This window comes from Brienomyrus brachyistius, chromosome 1 (assembly GCF_023856365.1).
Source record: "Brienomyrus brachyistius isolate T26 chromosome 1, BBRACH_0.4, whole genome shotgun sequence".
NCBI classification, from domain to species: Eukaryota; Metazoa; Chordata; class Actinopteri; order Osteoglossiformes; family Mormyridae; genus Brienomyrus; species Brienomyrus brachyistius.
The window spans coordinates 21,414,892-21,431,989 of NC_064533.1; the positions used below are offsets into that span (position 1 = coordinate 21,414,892).

Below are 17,098 nucleotides of genomic sequence, written 5' to 3' on the forward strand. Positions count from 1 at the left end.
CCAGGTTGGCCAGTGTTTCAGTTTCATTGTTCAACCCTATGTTTTTTTTTCCAATCATCTATCAATCAATTTTCCAAACTTTTATCCTGCGTTGGGTTAAACAAGGTCTTAGAGGCTACCCAATGCAGCATAAGGCACAAGATAGAGACACACTCTGAATAAATGTGTTTTACACCATATATGCTTGCTGTCATAGCTTTTGATGGAACAGCACCAATTCACATTGAGTTCCAGCTTGCCCTCTGTGGTCAGCAAGTGAAAGTCTCTGCATTGAGTGAAATGGGTTCATGCATGGATCCTTGATGGTCGAACGAGCCACCCACCCGCACCCAGACAGAAAAGCCCCTCATGGCGGTCAGGTCAAAATATTGCAAATCATTTGTTAGTCATTAGACCATAAAACCAACTTCCACACCTGGTAATCAACAAATGTATACAGTTTAAAGCATGTATAGACCTGCAATAACTATAGTTTCAAGAAAGTTGTGTTTTTAAATATAAATTGGTATTATTCCATATAGATACCCACACGCCTTCTTAGCATAGGCCTTTGGAATACGGATTTAAGTGAACATTTTTGACAAGTTATCAATAGCGCAAGTTAACATTTTATTTATTGCTTTTTAAGGTGTACTTCTATAAATTTGCTGAAGGATACAAAAAAACAATGGCAAATGTCGTTATTCTGTACAATCTGGTCTTAGCTCAGAATAGCAACTACGACGAAACACCAGAGTGCTTCGCCTATACATTTATTACATGATATCAATTTAAGATTTTTGTGCTCTTATTCTGCAGCCCACAAGATGGCGCTAGCTAATATTGTTCTGAAATTAAGGTTATCTGAGGGCACATTTAATATTATACAAATATCAGCAGTATGTTTGTAATTTAACGGTAGACATTGAGATGAATGCAGAGTTTCGGGACTGAGTAGTAAATTATTCAAGTGAAATATACAGAGTAATGGATCTATATATAAATTGTTCATACAGAGCTAGACAAACGTATTCCTCAGAGAAATAAGCGTACTGCTAACCTGCGTTATACTTCAACGTATCGCCTCCTCACCGTCAATCTGGCTGCTTAATTTTTTTTTATTTTTGACACAATATTTTAATATTCAGAAGAGATGTTATCATAATGTACTTTGTCTAGTAGAATTTTCAGTGAAATTTATCTGGAGTGATTTGTGTGTCTTTAAATCTGACACATGAAATGTCCTAAAATATACACACGACTTGATTTGCTATAACAGTGAAACTAATGACTCCTGACAATGTGTAACAGCCGATCACATCCTTTGTCATAATTTCTCAATATTTAGTTAATATTTTCCCATGTCACCATGTCAGATAGATACACTCTACCTGACTCTTTTTGGATTCTAGATTTTTTTTGCACGTAAAAAGACACATTTGAAATATACATCCAGTGACAAAAGACATTATTTAAATATGATTTTACTGTTTCGTAAACGTAGCCAGCCCCATATCATTTACACGTGCCAAGACGCCGTTTAGAGCACTATAATTATGCATTGGTCCCGTTATTTTGAAATGTTATTTATGCTGATTTTAATGACACCCCCAGCTCACTCAGCAGTCCTTATTGTTCAGTGTAAATGGTCTACATCACTCTAGTGAATCAAAGGGGCGGGATCTGCTTATCTTTCACTGCCTTCCCTTCTGCAGTCGTTTGGGTGTTTGTTGCCACGTCTCCCTTTTCCTGCCTCCCCGCTCCAGTCTTTCTCCCCCTCCAGACGTTGGCCTGAGACCCACTGGCGGCTCTTTGCCCTCCCGCATTCAGACAGCGGTGCCCGTAAATTAATGGCGGCCGCTTCGGAGGAGGAGATCGACCGCCGGCCCATCAGAAGAGTCCGGTCCAAGAGCGATACCCCGTACCTCGGCGAGGCTAGCATCTCCTTCAGCCTGGAGACAGGTAAGAGCACACGTGTTGACCACGCCAAGGGGATGACCAAAATATGAAGACGCAGCTATGGTCTGCTTACATTGCATCAATTTATATTAAGTAATTATTTTAAAACGCTCGGCTTTTGGACGCTGCTTGTAGATTTATTTAAATATTGATATGAGTGCGCAATCCGGTTGCTTCGGATTAGGAGACATAGTGATTCACGTCTTTTGCTGCGTTTGACTGTATGCGTTTTTACGTGGATCCGATATTGGGGTGAACTGTTCATTGGCCAGCAGCACCTTGGTCAGCAGTCTTATGGGAGATCAGTCGTCAAGACACGTTTCGCATGTGCTTATCTGGTTGACAGTGTTGCGCCATAATTTAAACTGCACCCGCGGTTTTGGTGCCGTGCAAGCTGGGACGGCAGGCACCAAGCTTCTCGTTTTTTAATAAATTGATTTGTGCAAATCAAGTAATGACATCTGCACCAACCCGACGTAATGTTTTGTCCCAGGAAAACTAGACAGCGTAATGTCTGCATTTCTTATTCACAAGCGGGTATGCATATATAGGGTAGCACGGTAGTCACCTGCAGGACAGATCTATCACTGAGACAGAGTGGCTCGATTTGTGAAATCATATTACAAACGATAGTGTTCTTCTCCCATCTTGCGCAATACAGTCCAAATGCAAAAACACGCCTGTTACTACTCACAGTTGTTTAACGGCAATCACAGTAACATGTCTATTGTAACCCTCTTCACAAACTGCAGGGCAAGTTACCGCATCCCTTGTTACCATGGTGACTAGGCATAATTTAGCGACAATATTAATGACCCTGGATTTTTAAATTTCTTTTATATTCTTGGCTAATATTTAATTTAATTTAATTTAATTTAATTTAATTTGGTCTGATTTCTCCTATATGATTCTCTTGGGCAAGAGTTTTGAAATGGGGTAATGACAATACGGAAGCGAGCACGCTTTCCAAAGACTGGCTACGTGCATGAAATGTGGATTAGGTAGCCTAAGGTAAAAGAGATTTGACTGGACTGCCAAACTACCGGAGCTGTCCACGTAAGTGTGGTTCTGAAACAGTTATTTTACTGCGCTTGTCCAGGATCTGTGTGATTAAAAACGCCGATCTGTGTTTACCGAACCGATCCCCACTCCCGCAGCAGGATATGCATTTTAATGCATATTTAATGACGTCATTTCATTGATAACTATAGCGAAAGCCATGACTAATGAGTTTAAAGTCATGCCTGAGTCACAGGGAGTTTTATCCGAAAAATGCATGCCACAATGATGCTCACTGCTCAGAAGATGCATATGGGTTGTTTCCTGGCGGTGGTCTGTTTAAAATAGCATTTCAACACCCACGTTGGGTGAAAACGTTACAGCTACTTAATTGTTATGCTAAGCGTGCCTTCGCAAAGAGGATTTTGTTTAATGCTATTCAAAGTCCGTTCCCCATTTTCATGCACATGCTCTTCTAAACAGCTTTTCAGATGCTTTGCAAAAAAAACATTTATAGTTCTTTATACTTCTGCAGAAGTCTGGAGAGACCAGTCCCTTAGGTGATAAAACTCTCCTGCTAGTCAGGGCCACCCCAGACTGCAGATTGTGCTTTCATTTTAAGTTCTTCATTCTCCTGGGGCTGGGTGCCCTACTACTCTGAAAAAAATACAGCACGGCCCTGCCATTACTCCACTTGTACCACTGACCCAGAGAACTTACCCTCCAGACAGTAGATAGAAGCCCATTTTCCGATTTAATTCTGCATTCTCTGGTTCACAGCACATGTTAAGAGCCCCAATGAATTGTACACTTCTCCTTCCTGTAGCCTGACTCCTAAATTGCTGCATTGCCTATCTTAGCTTCACAAACGTCACAACATGCACCGATATACGTTTTCATATTTTCAGATAAATTTTCAACCCACCGGCAAGATGAACAAGGTCTGACACACCATTGACTCAGAAATGGACAAATATTTCTATGTGTCTATATCTGTTGTGTACATCTTTCTTAGGATATAATACCGTACTAACAGCAGACTTCTGACATCCACCAACCCACAGCTGTAAGTTAATATATAGATATGTTCGGTTCACTTACACTGAATCTGCGTTTTGCCATGCTCCCGTAGGACAAGCTGATACATTCTGAGCGTCTCTGGTGAAATAACGTCCACGTCCAGTCATATGATGACATCAAGTGACGGAAAAGTATGGAATTTAATTGGGCTGGTGCGCCATTCGCGTCGACCTGTTTCGCATGGCTAAGTTAATTATCCCTTAATTCGATTATCAGCAGGTTTTCTTGCGTGTCCTTAGCCTGAATCCTCACTGAGTTTTGGCTCAGAAAAAACCAGACCCACTTAATTGGTGCTAAAATTCTTTTCCCCGGCTCCTGTGAGATACAGTGTGATAATATTCTTCCAGAGTCCTGCAGTGGCGTCCAAATCCTCAGGAGCTGGCTGCTTCCTCTGGGTTCAGGCTGACAGGAGAGCAGGCGCTGCTTCATTTTGTCTATGGGGTGTCTGTCTGACTCTGAGGCCTTCGTTGGCGCAAGTTGAGTGTCTCTATTGACACTGTGGGCACAAGGTTATCTTTAAAAGTGCAGTGTTGCTTGGCAACAAACCCAGCAGTTAAGGAACCAGCATGAAAATATCCAGCCGAGCCCCGTTACTGACCCAGTCATTGCAAGGTCATCCCTAAAGGTGCCCGCTGTCGCTTAGCAACTGAAAGAGCCCAAGCACAGTCAGAAAGCCACCTCACAGAACATGGCCTGTCATACTGGGAGTGCCTTGGAGTACAACAAGAACCTGAAATTGATTCTGGCAAAGCATTATACATAGCAGTCTCGCAGCAGAGATCGCCAAGTGTTGGTGTCACTATAAATTCTGCCGCTTTTCCAGCTGATAAGACAGTTCACTGCTGGGAGTCGAGGGGAACTGGTGTTTCCATTTCCAGACAATTCCCTCAAGGAATTCATATCCTCTTTCAAGAATCAGCCTTAAGTACCATAAATATGCTGTTGTGTCTGTGAAAATTTGCTATGTTTAAATTGCAAATGGAAAATTATTCATGAATTCCATATATACTATATGTTAAATGTTAAAAAAAAGGCTAAATGCTCAGAAGGCGATAGCCAGTTTGTTCTTCTCCACATTTCCACCATAAGATAAAAATATTGGGACGTGTCCTGCGCACATTTCTGTGTGTGCTCACCCCAAGTTGAATTGATGGCCAGTCAGAGTGAGAGAAAGAAATCAATTCATAAAAAATGTTCAAAAATGTTGCTGTCTTGCCGAGCTTTGGACCGAGTGGGAACAGAGGAGCAGAATTCCAGGGAGTCGGGGAAATGAGGGCTTTATTGTCGAGGAATACATCCACGAACGACTACACAAAGGACCGACGTCAAAGACCAGACTGGGGAAAACATACCTAACGCAGACTTAAAAACCTTTAACTAATGACAACAAGAAGAAACAGCTGATCAAATGGGGATTCCACACGAGGTTAATGAGGGGGGGTGGGAGGTGGGACACGGGAGGATCGGACAGGCAGGGCAGGACAGTCGCCTTCATTAAAAAGCACATTTTAAATCAACAAAAGACCAGAAATGGATGACAATGGGAAACTCTCTGCTGCCTTAAGTGAAAAATGAATCCTGTAAAAATGGACACCACCTCCACAAAACAAATTAGAAACTGTGAAACAGTGACTGATACCCATATTATTTCCTTACTAGTTGAATGTAGCTTGATTAAATTTAATTAAAACAGATCATTAAATCTGCCCGTTACATTTGTTACATGAATCTCCACATGTAAACACAGCCATCCTGTATCAATTATTTCTGATGGTCATTCACAATTTGGGTCACTGGCAGCTGCACTGCTGACCCCTAAGCACTGTGACATTGCTATGGCAGGCCATCATGTAAAGTACCCATAAGTAGGACAGAGGGGGATTTGTGGCACGCGGTTGTGGGGGGGGGATTCGTCTGCATCCAGTAACACAAATTTTTTGACATGACATGCAAATTAACAGCCGAGCTCCAGAATGACTGGTAGCCGAAGTCTCGGCTGCTTGTTCTACAACAGTGTCACTGCAGTGATGCCTGGCCATAAATGTTTGTGTCCTCCCCGGGATAGGAGCGTGTTACAGATGCTCCCGGCGTAAGCCAAGCTCAGGCTGTGTGTCACTCATGGTTGCTTTTCAAGTTTACCCTGGAAGACAAGCCCCTGCTGCGACTTCCGCCCAAGTCCTTTTAGCATTTAAAGTGCAGAGGTTCCATGATTCCTGAATAGGTTGTTTTTTAATGGTGAAGATATTTAGGCACCTACTGCTCCCCTTCTACACAGAATATCAGTGAATGCTAGACATTGTATGACAAAACATTTAGGAACATAAAGTGCCGAGAGATTAAAAAAAAAAAAAAAAAAAACATGAATCCATGGATTCTTCTCAGTTCTGCTGCTCCATAAAATATGGACCATCTTCCACATTGTTTTTGGGGAATATTGTGGAAGGAACCAGCTTTCCTCCATGCCCACTATCAAAGCTCAAGTGCATTTTTTTTAATGTCTGTTAACTTTTTCTGCCAGTTTGTTTGCATAGTCTCCTTCCACGAACCCTGCTTGGGCCTGAAACACGGCTCCCTGTGTATATTAAACCTGAACAGATGCTGGTACCACAGCAATACAGCAATTTGGAAGGAGGCCAGGGAAGATTCCTCATTTTGTTAAATGCGTTGGTGGATGGAGACAATAAGCTTCATGCTCCAAACCCCAATGACTCACGCACTACCTCTCTGCTAACATAAAGTAAAACCCTCTTTCTTCCATTCTGAAAAGGACTCAATTGCCAGGGAGACTGGATTGGCTTTTTCCTTGCATGTTTAAAGTATGGCTGTGTGGGTTGGGCTTCCGGTTGTGAAACAGTGAATTGATTTTATAACCAATGTAGCAATTCCCAGTTTCTTATTCAGATTGTGTTTTGCCCTCTCTGAGATACTGCAGACTGACCTGATCTATGAGGAAAGGGTCAGCCTGAGCTCCACCATGATCTCTCCCAGCATCCCCGCTTGCTGGGGTTCCCCCCATCTGCAAAAGCTCCCTTTCAGGATTTTCATTCGGAGTGGAGAGTGACGTTTCCTTGGGCTTTCGGAGAGACCCCTCAGTTAGCCCTTCTGTCGAGCCGAGAGGTGACACGTTCACTGAATGTCAGCTGGACAGCCAATCAAAAGGCTGTTCAGAGACTGGGTCAGCCAATCAATAGACTGACATCTCTTTTAGAAATCAACAAAGTGAGATTTGTTAAATCTAGCTATTTATGGCATTCCACCTCTTCAGCAACACATTAGAACAGAGGCAAGAGGGACCTGTACTTCTCTTTACCATCCATCCATCCATCTTCTAACTGCTTATCCAGGGTCTCTTTAGCACGCAACAGAAAAAGCTTTCATATTAATAAATGCTAGAAGTGAGAGTTATTATGGGTAATAAAGGACTGGCAAGCATGGAAGGATGTGCCAGAGAGCAGAGACCGACTATGCTTTCAGTATCCGTGGCAGTATAGGTGTTGTGTGAGGCTCTCCACATAATCTTGAGTGACAGCTAGCCCGGTAGGATCATCGCTTCAGTTACGGCGTGGAATCGATCAGGTCAAAACGTGTGTGGCAGGCATCAGTCTGATGTGGGGCAGCTTGATCCCACAGCTGTCATTAGTGATTCTCTGGGGGATGGAACCTGGGTGGGCTGAGTACTGCTGAATTTTTGATGGCTGACACTGATCCTGGTCAAGCTACCCAGCCTCCTTTAATTATAATCTAAACTACAAATGACGACCAGTTAAAGTGCTAACCTCCTTCTTCACCTAGCAGCCTAAGCCATGCCGCTCAATTCAAAATGAATGCTGGAGGTGCACATATCACTCCCTGATGTCCTAGAACTCCAGCTATCCAGCTATGTTTCCAGCTGTATTTATGGCACTCCTGATATGTACTTCTGTGATCAGCCTGTGGAGAATGATTACATGTCAAAATAACTATTTTTTGGAGCGTTCTAGAAAGAGTCTACATCATGCACTGTCCTACTTGGAGATGTTTGATTGATGGCTCATTAGATTCCTGCATCGGCAGGGAGGCTTGCTCCTGTTCCAGTCAAAACACCATGGGAACTCTGTTCCTACTGCAAACAACCAAAACAGGAAGGTGACTGGAAGTGGTGAACCTTTCATAATGCCCACATGTTTATGTAGTACTCAGTGGCCTCCTGATGGCTGATGTGCATGGAGTCAGAGGGTCCTAGGATCTCTGGATTGCATGGGAAGTACTTCCAAGGCCTTACATCACTCTTATTGGTTATCTTGTCCCATAATCATCGCGACAAGATTTACTTAAAAAAAAAAACAATAATCACCCAATGGACTTCAGAAGAGCTGAAGAGAAGCACATGAATGTTGAAGAACGCATGTAATCTGCAGGTAGTGTTTTGTAACTGTTTTCTTGACCTGTCACGGGCAGGCTTTGTTGTTTTCCATACAAATTAGGGGCAGGATCTCATTGTCGGGACGAGGGAACAGCTGGCTGACCTGCCCCTCTAACAGAAGCGTCTGCTAAGTTGGAAGACTGTAGGTCATCGGCGTTTATCCACATGCCTCTGTCACCCAATAGATTTCCTTTGCTGAAAGTCTTTGTTGAACCCCGCCTCTGAGTGGCATGTTGCAAGGCACACCCAGTCACTACCGCACACAGGTCCACATCTGATTCTTATTTATTATTCACTGTATGTTTGTAATACGCAACATATGTGGTATAATTTGCTAAAGCTGGTAGGACCCTTTTCTGAGCCACCCTCTCCAGTCACAGATTTATAGATTTACTTTACTGGTGAGTTTCTTCTAGATAGTGTTTCTGAGCTTAAAGCGAAAATGGGTTATTTAAGCCCAGTGTCTTGGGCTCCTGGTCTCATACAATGTTAGCATTGGATGGTCACTGGTGGAGAGATGGAGGTAAGGGAGCATCAATACTGTTATTACATCATCTATCCTTGGGCCAATGATAATTAAGTTACCGAAGCTCAGAGCATCACAGCCCATTGCTCTAACATCATGCAAACTCACAGCATTACAGCTGAGTATACTCACATCATCCATGCTCAAGGAATCACTGATTACAACTATTATGCGGTTCATAGTCACAGATCCACAGCTGAGCACAATCATCTTTCTATCTTCCTTGATGATACTAATTTTAAGCCAGGCTGATGGAAGTGACAGATTGTGGTGACACAAGGAGAAAATGCAGTAATCACACACAGAAGCACAGCTGGGAATAAAACCTGCAGGCCAGGTGCCCAGATCACCATCCTGTGCACTAATCTACTGTTTAGCAGAAATATTTTTCTTTGAGCATGAATGAAGCATAAAGAAAAGGCTGGATTTCCTTTCGAGCTGGTCGGTGAATCATGGGAATAACAACAAGACCGGCTACCATCAAGCGAAAATGCTGAATACTGAAGACGGGAACATCCAGGCATTCTGGTAGGATATAATGCGGGGGCCTCTGCTTTCAACGCAGACAAAGTATTGATCCCATTTCAGTCTCCTCCACCCCAATTACTGGTATTTGGTGTAGCTTCTGGGCATGTGACCAGTTCAGACAAAAGGAAAGGGGGAGGGAGTGCTGTTTTACCCTTCAGATGTATAATTCACCCAAAGGTATTTAGTCACCAGATTATCTGGATTATGCATCTGTCTGGCAGTACGACTGACAGTTTCAGATTATCAGGCTAGAGCTAATGTAGTATCGGAAGCCAGGGATGGGCTGCGAACAAAAATCATTATGGGAAATTACATCTCCATGGAATATTATTCTCTCCAAGGAGAATATTTTTCTCTCTTGGCTCACAGATATAGTGACCGACTGGATGTTGTCCGAACACCAAAACCATCCCTGCATGACTCTTCTCTGATGCTTCTTTGGAAAACATCTTAGAATTTTGCCGTTTGATCAGTGATTGTTTTAACAGAGACTTTCAAGATGAATATGTTGCTCTAGGGCTCAACAGCTGGTCCCCCCAGGATGTAAGCTCCCAGCGCCAGGCCACCCACCACCTCACTTGCTGTGCCTGGAGCATAGCTCAGATTAAAATCTGGCACGGTTCAGATTAAAAGCTAAATCTCTTCATGTCTAAATGCACTCTAGAGCTTGTCAGACACATGCCATCATATCTTTCATATTTCTTTAACAGTACATGCTAATATATATTTCAAAACAAGATTATTAAATTGTAATTATTACAACTTTGCATGTTACTTTAAAATGGCTTAAAATGGCATTAATGTATTTAATAATAGCTTTTCCTTTTGTTCATAGAGGTGACTGTATTCATGGAACCTCATTAAAATTCCCTAACTCTGATCAAGCCATGCTTAGTATAATGCAATTATTACAACACAGAGACTAAACTCTAATTCATTACTCGGTCCTCTGATGCCGTCAACTTACAGTCCCAGAGTGCAATGTTCCGGTCCACCTTGGGGACATTGTAGGCCAGAGATAATTAGTCGTTTCCTTCCTGGTAACAGCGGGAGTCAAATAACCCGTCATTAGTAGCGCAGAGTTTATTGGGAGTAATTGCTGGATATCGACTCTAACAGACTGCCTCTAGTGTGCAGATTATGTGTTGTGAAGGCTCAGGAGATGCGGCAGTGCAAAAGAATTCCCCTGGGGGGGCACAAGGGAGGGGGAGACTAAGGGGCTTTGGTCACCAATTCATAGGAGAGGCAGTTCTTGCCCCAACCTGGTGGGCAAGTGGAGCAGGGGGCAGTGGGTCCCTGCAGGTGGTCACCTGCTAGGCTGCTCAGTCACAGTGGATCAGAAGAACAAGCAGCCTGCTTAGTCCGGACCTTCTCTCTGACCTTCGTGAGAAAACCCCACCCCCTGATTAGTGGCCGCCGGGCACGTCCTATTAGCATTCATCACGGGTATTCTTCAGGTTCTCGTTTGTTCGATTTGGCTAATAGATGACTATTCTGGGTGTTGAACTTCTCAGGTCCACTCCTCCAATGTGCCTGGCTTGTTATAAGAAAAGCCCTTAGTTTGTGTAACAGGGAGAGAGTCGTGCATCTATTTACAGGGAGCGGATTCAACATTTGTTTCCCAGAGCAACGCGAACACAGGAAGCGACGTACAGGTGTTACTGGCCTTTCTGAGCATTATTTATGGAAAACAATTTCATCATTCAGCCTAGTGCAGCAAGCAGCACAGAATTGCATTTTCAGCAATGAGCCCATGTCGATCTCAAACTGAATTTTAAAGGTGATAGAACGAGATAAACAGAAGACATGAAGGAAAAGAGCAAAACGTCAAGCTCAATATGAGCTCCCAGTAAATCAGTGATCAGGGCTGTGTGTCTGGGGGGTTTGGGGGGTGCAGGAGGGCCTGTCTTTTAAATCATCACCTGCAATACACTTGGCTACACTTTGAGCAGCCCCCCAGCTTAAGTATGCATATTAGAAAATTAAAGAATTCATATATACTTGTCCTTGTACAATGGCCAATAAAAAGTACCGTCATTATTATGTTTGCCCGAATCCCCCCAGGGTTGTATAGATTTTCTCCAGGTGCACAGAGACGACCTGTTCTGCTGTTTTGTTGGCTTTAAATTGGCAGTAGTGCGTGTGCGTCTGTGTGTGAATGTCGGTGTGTGCATAGCAGAGGACTTGCATCCCATCCTTTTTGGCCTCACACTGCTCTCCCCCTCTGCTGTGACTGGATTCCCATTAAATGTTCATGGAGCTGATTTCCACAAAGGCTTACATGTCATGTTTGTACCTACCAGCGCCCCGCCGTGGGTTTACCGTCCTCTCTGAGTTCGAACCCAACAAACCTATTGGGAGGCGATGAACTTCATAGCACAGAAACCCAGCAAGGGGCATCTTCACCATCCCATTCTTTGGTCAGAGTGGCCAGGATTGCACAGCTGCCTGATTCGCATGTGAGTGCAAATCCCTCCTTCCAAAATTCTCACCCCTGCTGGTCATGTGATCTGTTTTTCTGCCAGTTGCTGGTGGAGTAACTGCAGTGAAATAATGCAGGAAGGAATCAGAAATCTTGAGTTCCACACTACTTCCTGCCTTTCTTAACTAGTCTCATTCATCAGATTAAATCAGCACTGATGTTATGTGCCGATTATTGTTACATGTTGATAGAAACAACCAAAAATGGGTCCTTCCTGGGACTGGACCCAACAACCTCCTGTTCATCTGAATCCAGATCTCCTATGAATGTGACACAAGTTGCTGAGACTTCATTCATCTCATAAAGGACATTAACATGTCTACCCTAAACCACAGAAATTCAGTGGACAAAACCATTACTCCCCCCCCAGAAGTCAGTATTAGTGTCAAAGGCCGTACGTGAGCCCCTGGAAACCCAGATGTGCCCCTTTTAGTTAAAATGACTCTAGTCCTGAATCTTCTGATCCACAAGGTATCTGTATCTCTTAAAGTGTCACCAAGGTAACAGCCCCTCCCCACTTTACTGCAATCTTAGTGTTGTATTATAAATCCAGACTGTCCATTGTAGCGATTTTGAGAGAATTATAGTGTTTAAGTGGGTACACTTAAACTTCTCCCTCTCCATTTTCCTCTCCATATCTTTGAGTTTATTTATCTGTTAAAAAACATCAAACACTGAAAGCAGGTTTCTACAAAAGAGTTAGGAATGGGAACCTATCGAGTGCATCAATGGAACAGGTACTGCTTGGGACTAGCCGCATTAAGAAGTGGGTGATTCTGTATCAATTATGCATGGCCAAAGTCAACACAGAGCTATTTAGCCAATGGTGCAATGAATGAGGTGTCTGACTATGGATCAGAAGGTTCTGTGTTTATCTCCTGGCTAGTTTGACCATTCCTCTTTTTCTAAAGTTTCCTTTGGGATTAATAAAGAATCAGTCTAATCAATCCAATCCATCTATCTATCAATCTACCTACGGTTTCTGAAGAGGTGATGCTGTTTTATGAATAGAGAAAAAAAAACGAGTGATAAAAGTATAACTTTTCATACCTTGTTTTAATCGCAGCACTCAGACCAGCTGGGCATCCATAATGTAAAGTGACCATCCCTTTGCTCATTACATGTTGCATCGTTGCTGAGCCGTTTCGCGCCTAAATGTATCTTAATTATCTATAACCTCCTCTTTATCTATAACCTCTATAATCGCCTGGATCTTGATTTTTCCTGAACAAACCAATTTAAAAACTCAAAAGGCAGTCATCCTCTCCCAGCGGCTGATAATCTGCTTTCATCTACGGTATTGCATGCGCTACACAAGAGATCTGCTCCATCGGTGTGCCGCAAATCGTCATGGGGGACACAGAAATGAGCTACTGTAGATGGTCCTCATGAAGCCAAATGCTAATGTCTGCACTCACCTGCACTCATAAGCTCCCAGTATCCCAGGGCCCTGCAGAAGAAACGCTTTGTGTACGAGATCCAGTGGCTGCCTGTCAAAATTTGTCAGACAACTAGAAGAAAGACAATGTGGATCTGCGGAAAGTTAATCATATTTAAGGGTACACTTGTTATATTACCCTTGCCAAACTGGCCAGGATAAGTGGTTGGAAGATGCATGAATAGATGCAGGGCCATAGCCAGGATTTTTTAAATACTGACGTCAAAAGACCTTCTTAGGAATGTCCTACCATCGTTCATGGTGATGAGTGGCAGAAAAAATACCAAGGACATGACCTCAGCGTCCTCAATGGTAGATACAGGCATGAAAGAATGGATGGTTTCAGTATCATTACCTGCTCTTGAATCAACTTCAGTTTAATTGCTATGTGTACATAACGATAAAAATTAATTATAAAAGCTGAGAAATTGATGGCAAACAAGCCATTCCAGCATTTGCAATCATCTGGTTCTGGTTCGTTAGTTCTGTGTTATACTGTGATACGTACTGTTATTTGTGTTGTGTTACTATTATTTGTGTGTTTGAAACTTCACTAAAATGAAATGAAAATGACAGGACTCAGAACTCACTTCGCTGAATATCAGTGGGATTAAGCAAAAGCCACATTGAAAAAGTGTGATTTTCATAGATACTGTAGATAGGTAGGGTTAGGGTTAGATGACAGAGAGACAGTTGGATGGATGGATGGATGGATGCAAAATTATGGAGTTTCAGTAGATTTTTCCTTTAAGACGTGGGTTTTCTCCAGATCTTCTTATATTCTGTACTGTAAGATTATGGTAAAACCAAAAATTCAAGGGCCTTGGCCTCTTCTTTCAATCTATGTCCAACATGAGCATCTATAATACATCAGATTGTGGGTGAGCATATAAACTTCCAAGGACACCCAGCTGTTTGCTATATACAACAAAAAAAACATGCTGTTTAACTATTTTTGTTGGAATATTTTGAAATAATTGGGCTATCTGGCTCGAATGCTTGTTTAGCATTGGCTGTTTAATTACAAATTCAAATGACAGGTGTGAAAATCCCATCAAACTATTGAACAATCCATCTTCCAATTACTTATCCTAGAATGGGTCTCGGGGAAAATCTCATGAAGCACAGGGCACAAGGCAGGGGACACCCTGGACATGTCATGCCAGTTCATTGCACAGAGGCACAGAGAGCAAGAGTGCGAGGCCACCATGCCATATTTGCATCAGGCTTTTGTAGGGTGAAATACTTCTATTAAGAAGCCTGCTCAGACTCCTCAATGACAGCCCAGGAGGAAAACATTTTGGTTTATTATATTTTGTCTATAAGTTTAGAGAAGGTTTGTGGGCCAAGAAAAGGCATCCTGGGGGGGGGGGGGGGGGGGGGGGCAGATTTTGCTCACTGCCTTCCTGATGATAACTGAGGGCATAGGATGGGATTGTGGGAAAATGGGCCAGCAGCAGCTATGATGTCATACAGCATGACTAATGGACTCATGATGGGGGGGGGGAGGTGTCTCTGGCATCGAAGGCTTCATCGATGAGTTCCTCAGAGAATTAAGTCTATCTGTGGTCAGTGAACTGTGTAGAGTCAGCATGTGTAGGAGCTTGCTTCTTTAAGCCTGTGGTGTCTTGCCTGCAAAGTCCATAACTATGGATGGCTCCTTAATCAACTCACTGTGTCATCTCCAATGGGACCATTTATCCTTGGCTTAGCCCACACATTAATATATTTATCGCAGCAGTAAAACGTGACTGGTGCTGAATGATGAAAAATAAGACTGACGGCTGGATGCTCCTAGGTTATTACTAATGCAGATCCCTAATAATGAATTTGCCTGGCAATGCTGAGAATATTTTAAGAGGTCCCTATGAGGTCTAAAAGTAACCTAAAATAAGAGCACTCAAATCACTAGAGAGTAAATACGTTAATGTATGAAAACGTTCTTCTCCGTAATCGCGAGTTATTCAATGCTTTTTAGTAGTTTCTGAACGAGGTGACATATGACGGCTCACGACACCATTGTAGCGTATATGACTAAGCCCCACACAAACTTAGGAAAACGTGAAGCTGGGTCAGCCGTTTGATAACTTACGTACGTGTATAAATGTATAAATAAACTAATATAAATATTCAAGCTGGTGTCAGTTGTACGGAACATTTCACATGCGCTAACATAACGGAGGAAAACACATAAGCTGCACAGTTCCCATGAACTAGTATACGAATAACTGCTAACTTCATATGAACATATCGCACGTAAGCTACTGGTCTTACGACTCCCACCGCCTGGAAATCTAAGTTATCTGCAGTAGAGGGCAGGGATCAGCCAATAATAGTGGCCAAACCAACTGACCAATCATATAACCACACACACGTACACGTGGGAGAAAACACATTATCACCCGTCACACTGAGTTTAAAAAATATTATAACCAGCAGATGGCGGCGAAGTAACATCGCTCTGCCTTAAGCGCAAAACCTACTTACCACTGATGCTTAATATATAATAAAGAAATCAAGACATAAAAAAATCTTATAAGACGTATAACTGTAAAAATATCGATGCTGAAATCCATGACAATTAGAATCGTTAATTTATTGGTTTATCCATTCGTATATAGTTTATTAATTTTTGGTTGCCGAAAATCAACTCGCGATAATCCATTACTATGGGCATGCTGTGGTTTTAATGAAGGTTCAGACCCATAATTATTTTTTTTCTATTTTGTTCACAAGCGTCTTATATTATTAAGTCAAATCATAGCAGCCGAAGAGCATTAACTCGCTTAAAAACGCAATGCGGGTCCAAACTGCAGGGAAGTGGCGTGCCGATTCGGTAATGCTAATCCCAGCTGTTGGTACTGCAGGAGAATAACGATGGAAACGGAGGGTTTTACTCCTCTCCGTGCCAAAGGGGCTCCCTGCGTTTGAATCCCGCCGCGAAAGAGGCGGACAGAGGGATGTAGCACTCCAGATCCCGGGTGTCATGGATTCACAGAACATCGCATTTAATTAGACTGCTGATGAGAGGGGAGGGAAAAAGACAGCCGACCAAACACAGATCTTATAAAATAAGCGCGGGAGCATGCTGTACCGCTCCGAAAATGTAATCATCAGCGTTTATAAAGCTTCCACTATTTGCGTTCAAACATTTAGAGGGAACAGAGATACAGTAAGATGAGAACCAGCTGAGAAATCTCAAACCAGGGAGTTTTTATTTTTAAATTCACTTTAGTATCTGCTGACTACTTGCTTATGCAACTCTAAGAGTGTCTAATTGTAAGAGCAGCAATTAAATCTCCCCGGGCGCGGTTCATCGCTGCTTGTTCACAGGGAGCATTAAAACGGCTCCGTATAATTGATGCCAATGAAGCTAATTTACTGTTTTACCGCCGAGGAGAAGAAGATATTTTTAAGTATTAACGTTGGGGCACCTTAAGGCAGCGTTATCTTCAGACAACTTTTGATGAGAAAATGTCCTTGTAGTCACTATTAATTAAGCAGAGAAAAGCGCCCGGATAAAATGCGCCATGTTATATGATATAGTATAAGAGAGGGAAAATGAGAATAAAATTTCAGTTCTTAATTTCCGGTGGTTTTCGCATCACTACCCAAAATTATTACATTGGTGGTTATGATTCTCGGTTAATTCTGGAGATGAATGACCACTGGAAAAAACCTGGAAAATTCTGTTCCTTAAAGATT

At 42.6% G+C, this 17,098-nt stretch overlaps 1 protein-coding gene across 1 annotated transcript in view; it reads left to right on the forward strand.

Annotated features, from left to right (window-relative positions):
* Nucleotides 1-1,605: 1,605 nt before the first annotated feature.
* The window catches only part of LOC125751163 (phosphatase and actin regulator 1-like), a 48,475-nt gene continuing 32,982 nt past the window's right edge, over nt 1,606-17,098 (forward strand). The window contains exon 1 of the mRNA XM_049029755.1: nt 1,606-1,941. Coding sequence (XP_048885712.1) covers nt 1,830-1,941 — 112 coding nt within the window. The 5' untranslated portion in view covers nt 1,606-1,829. The remainder of the gene's footprint in view (nt 1,942-17,098) is intronic.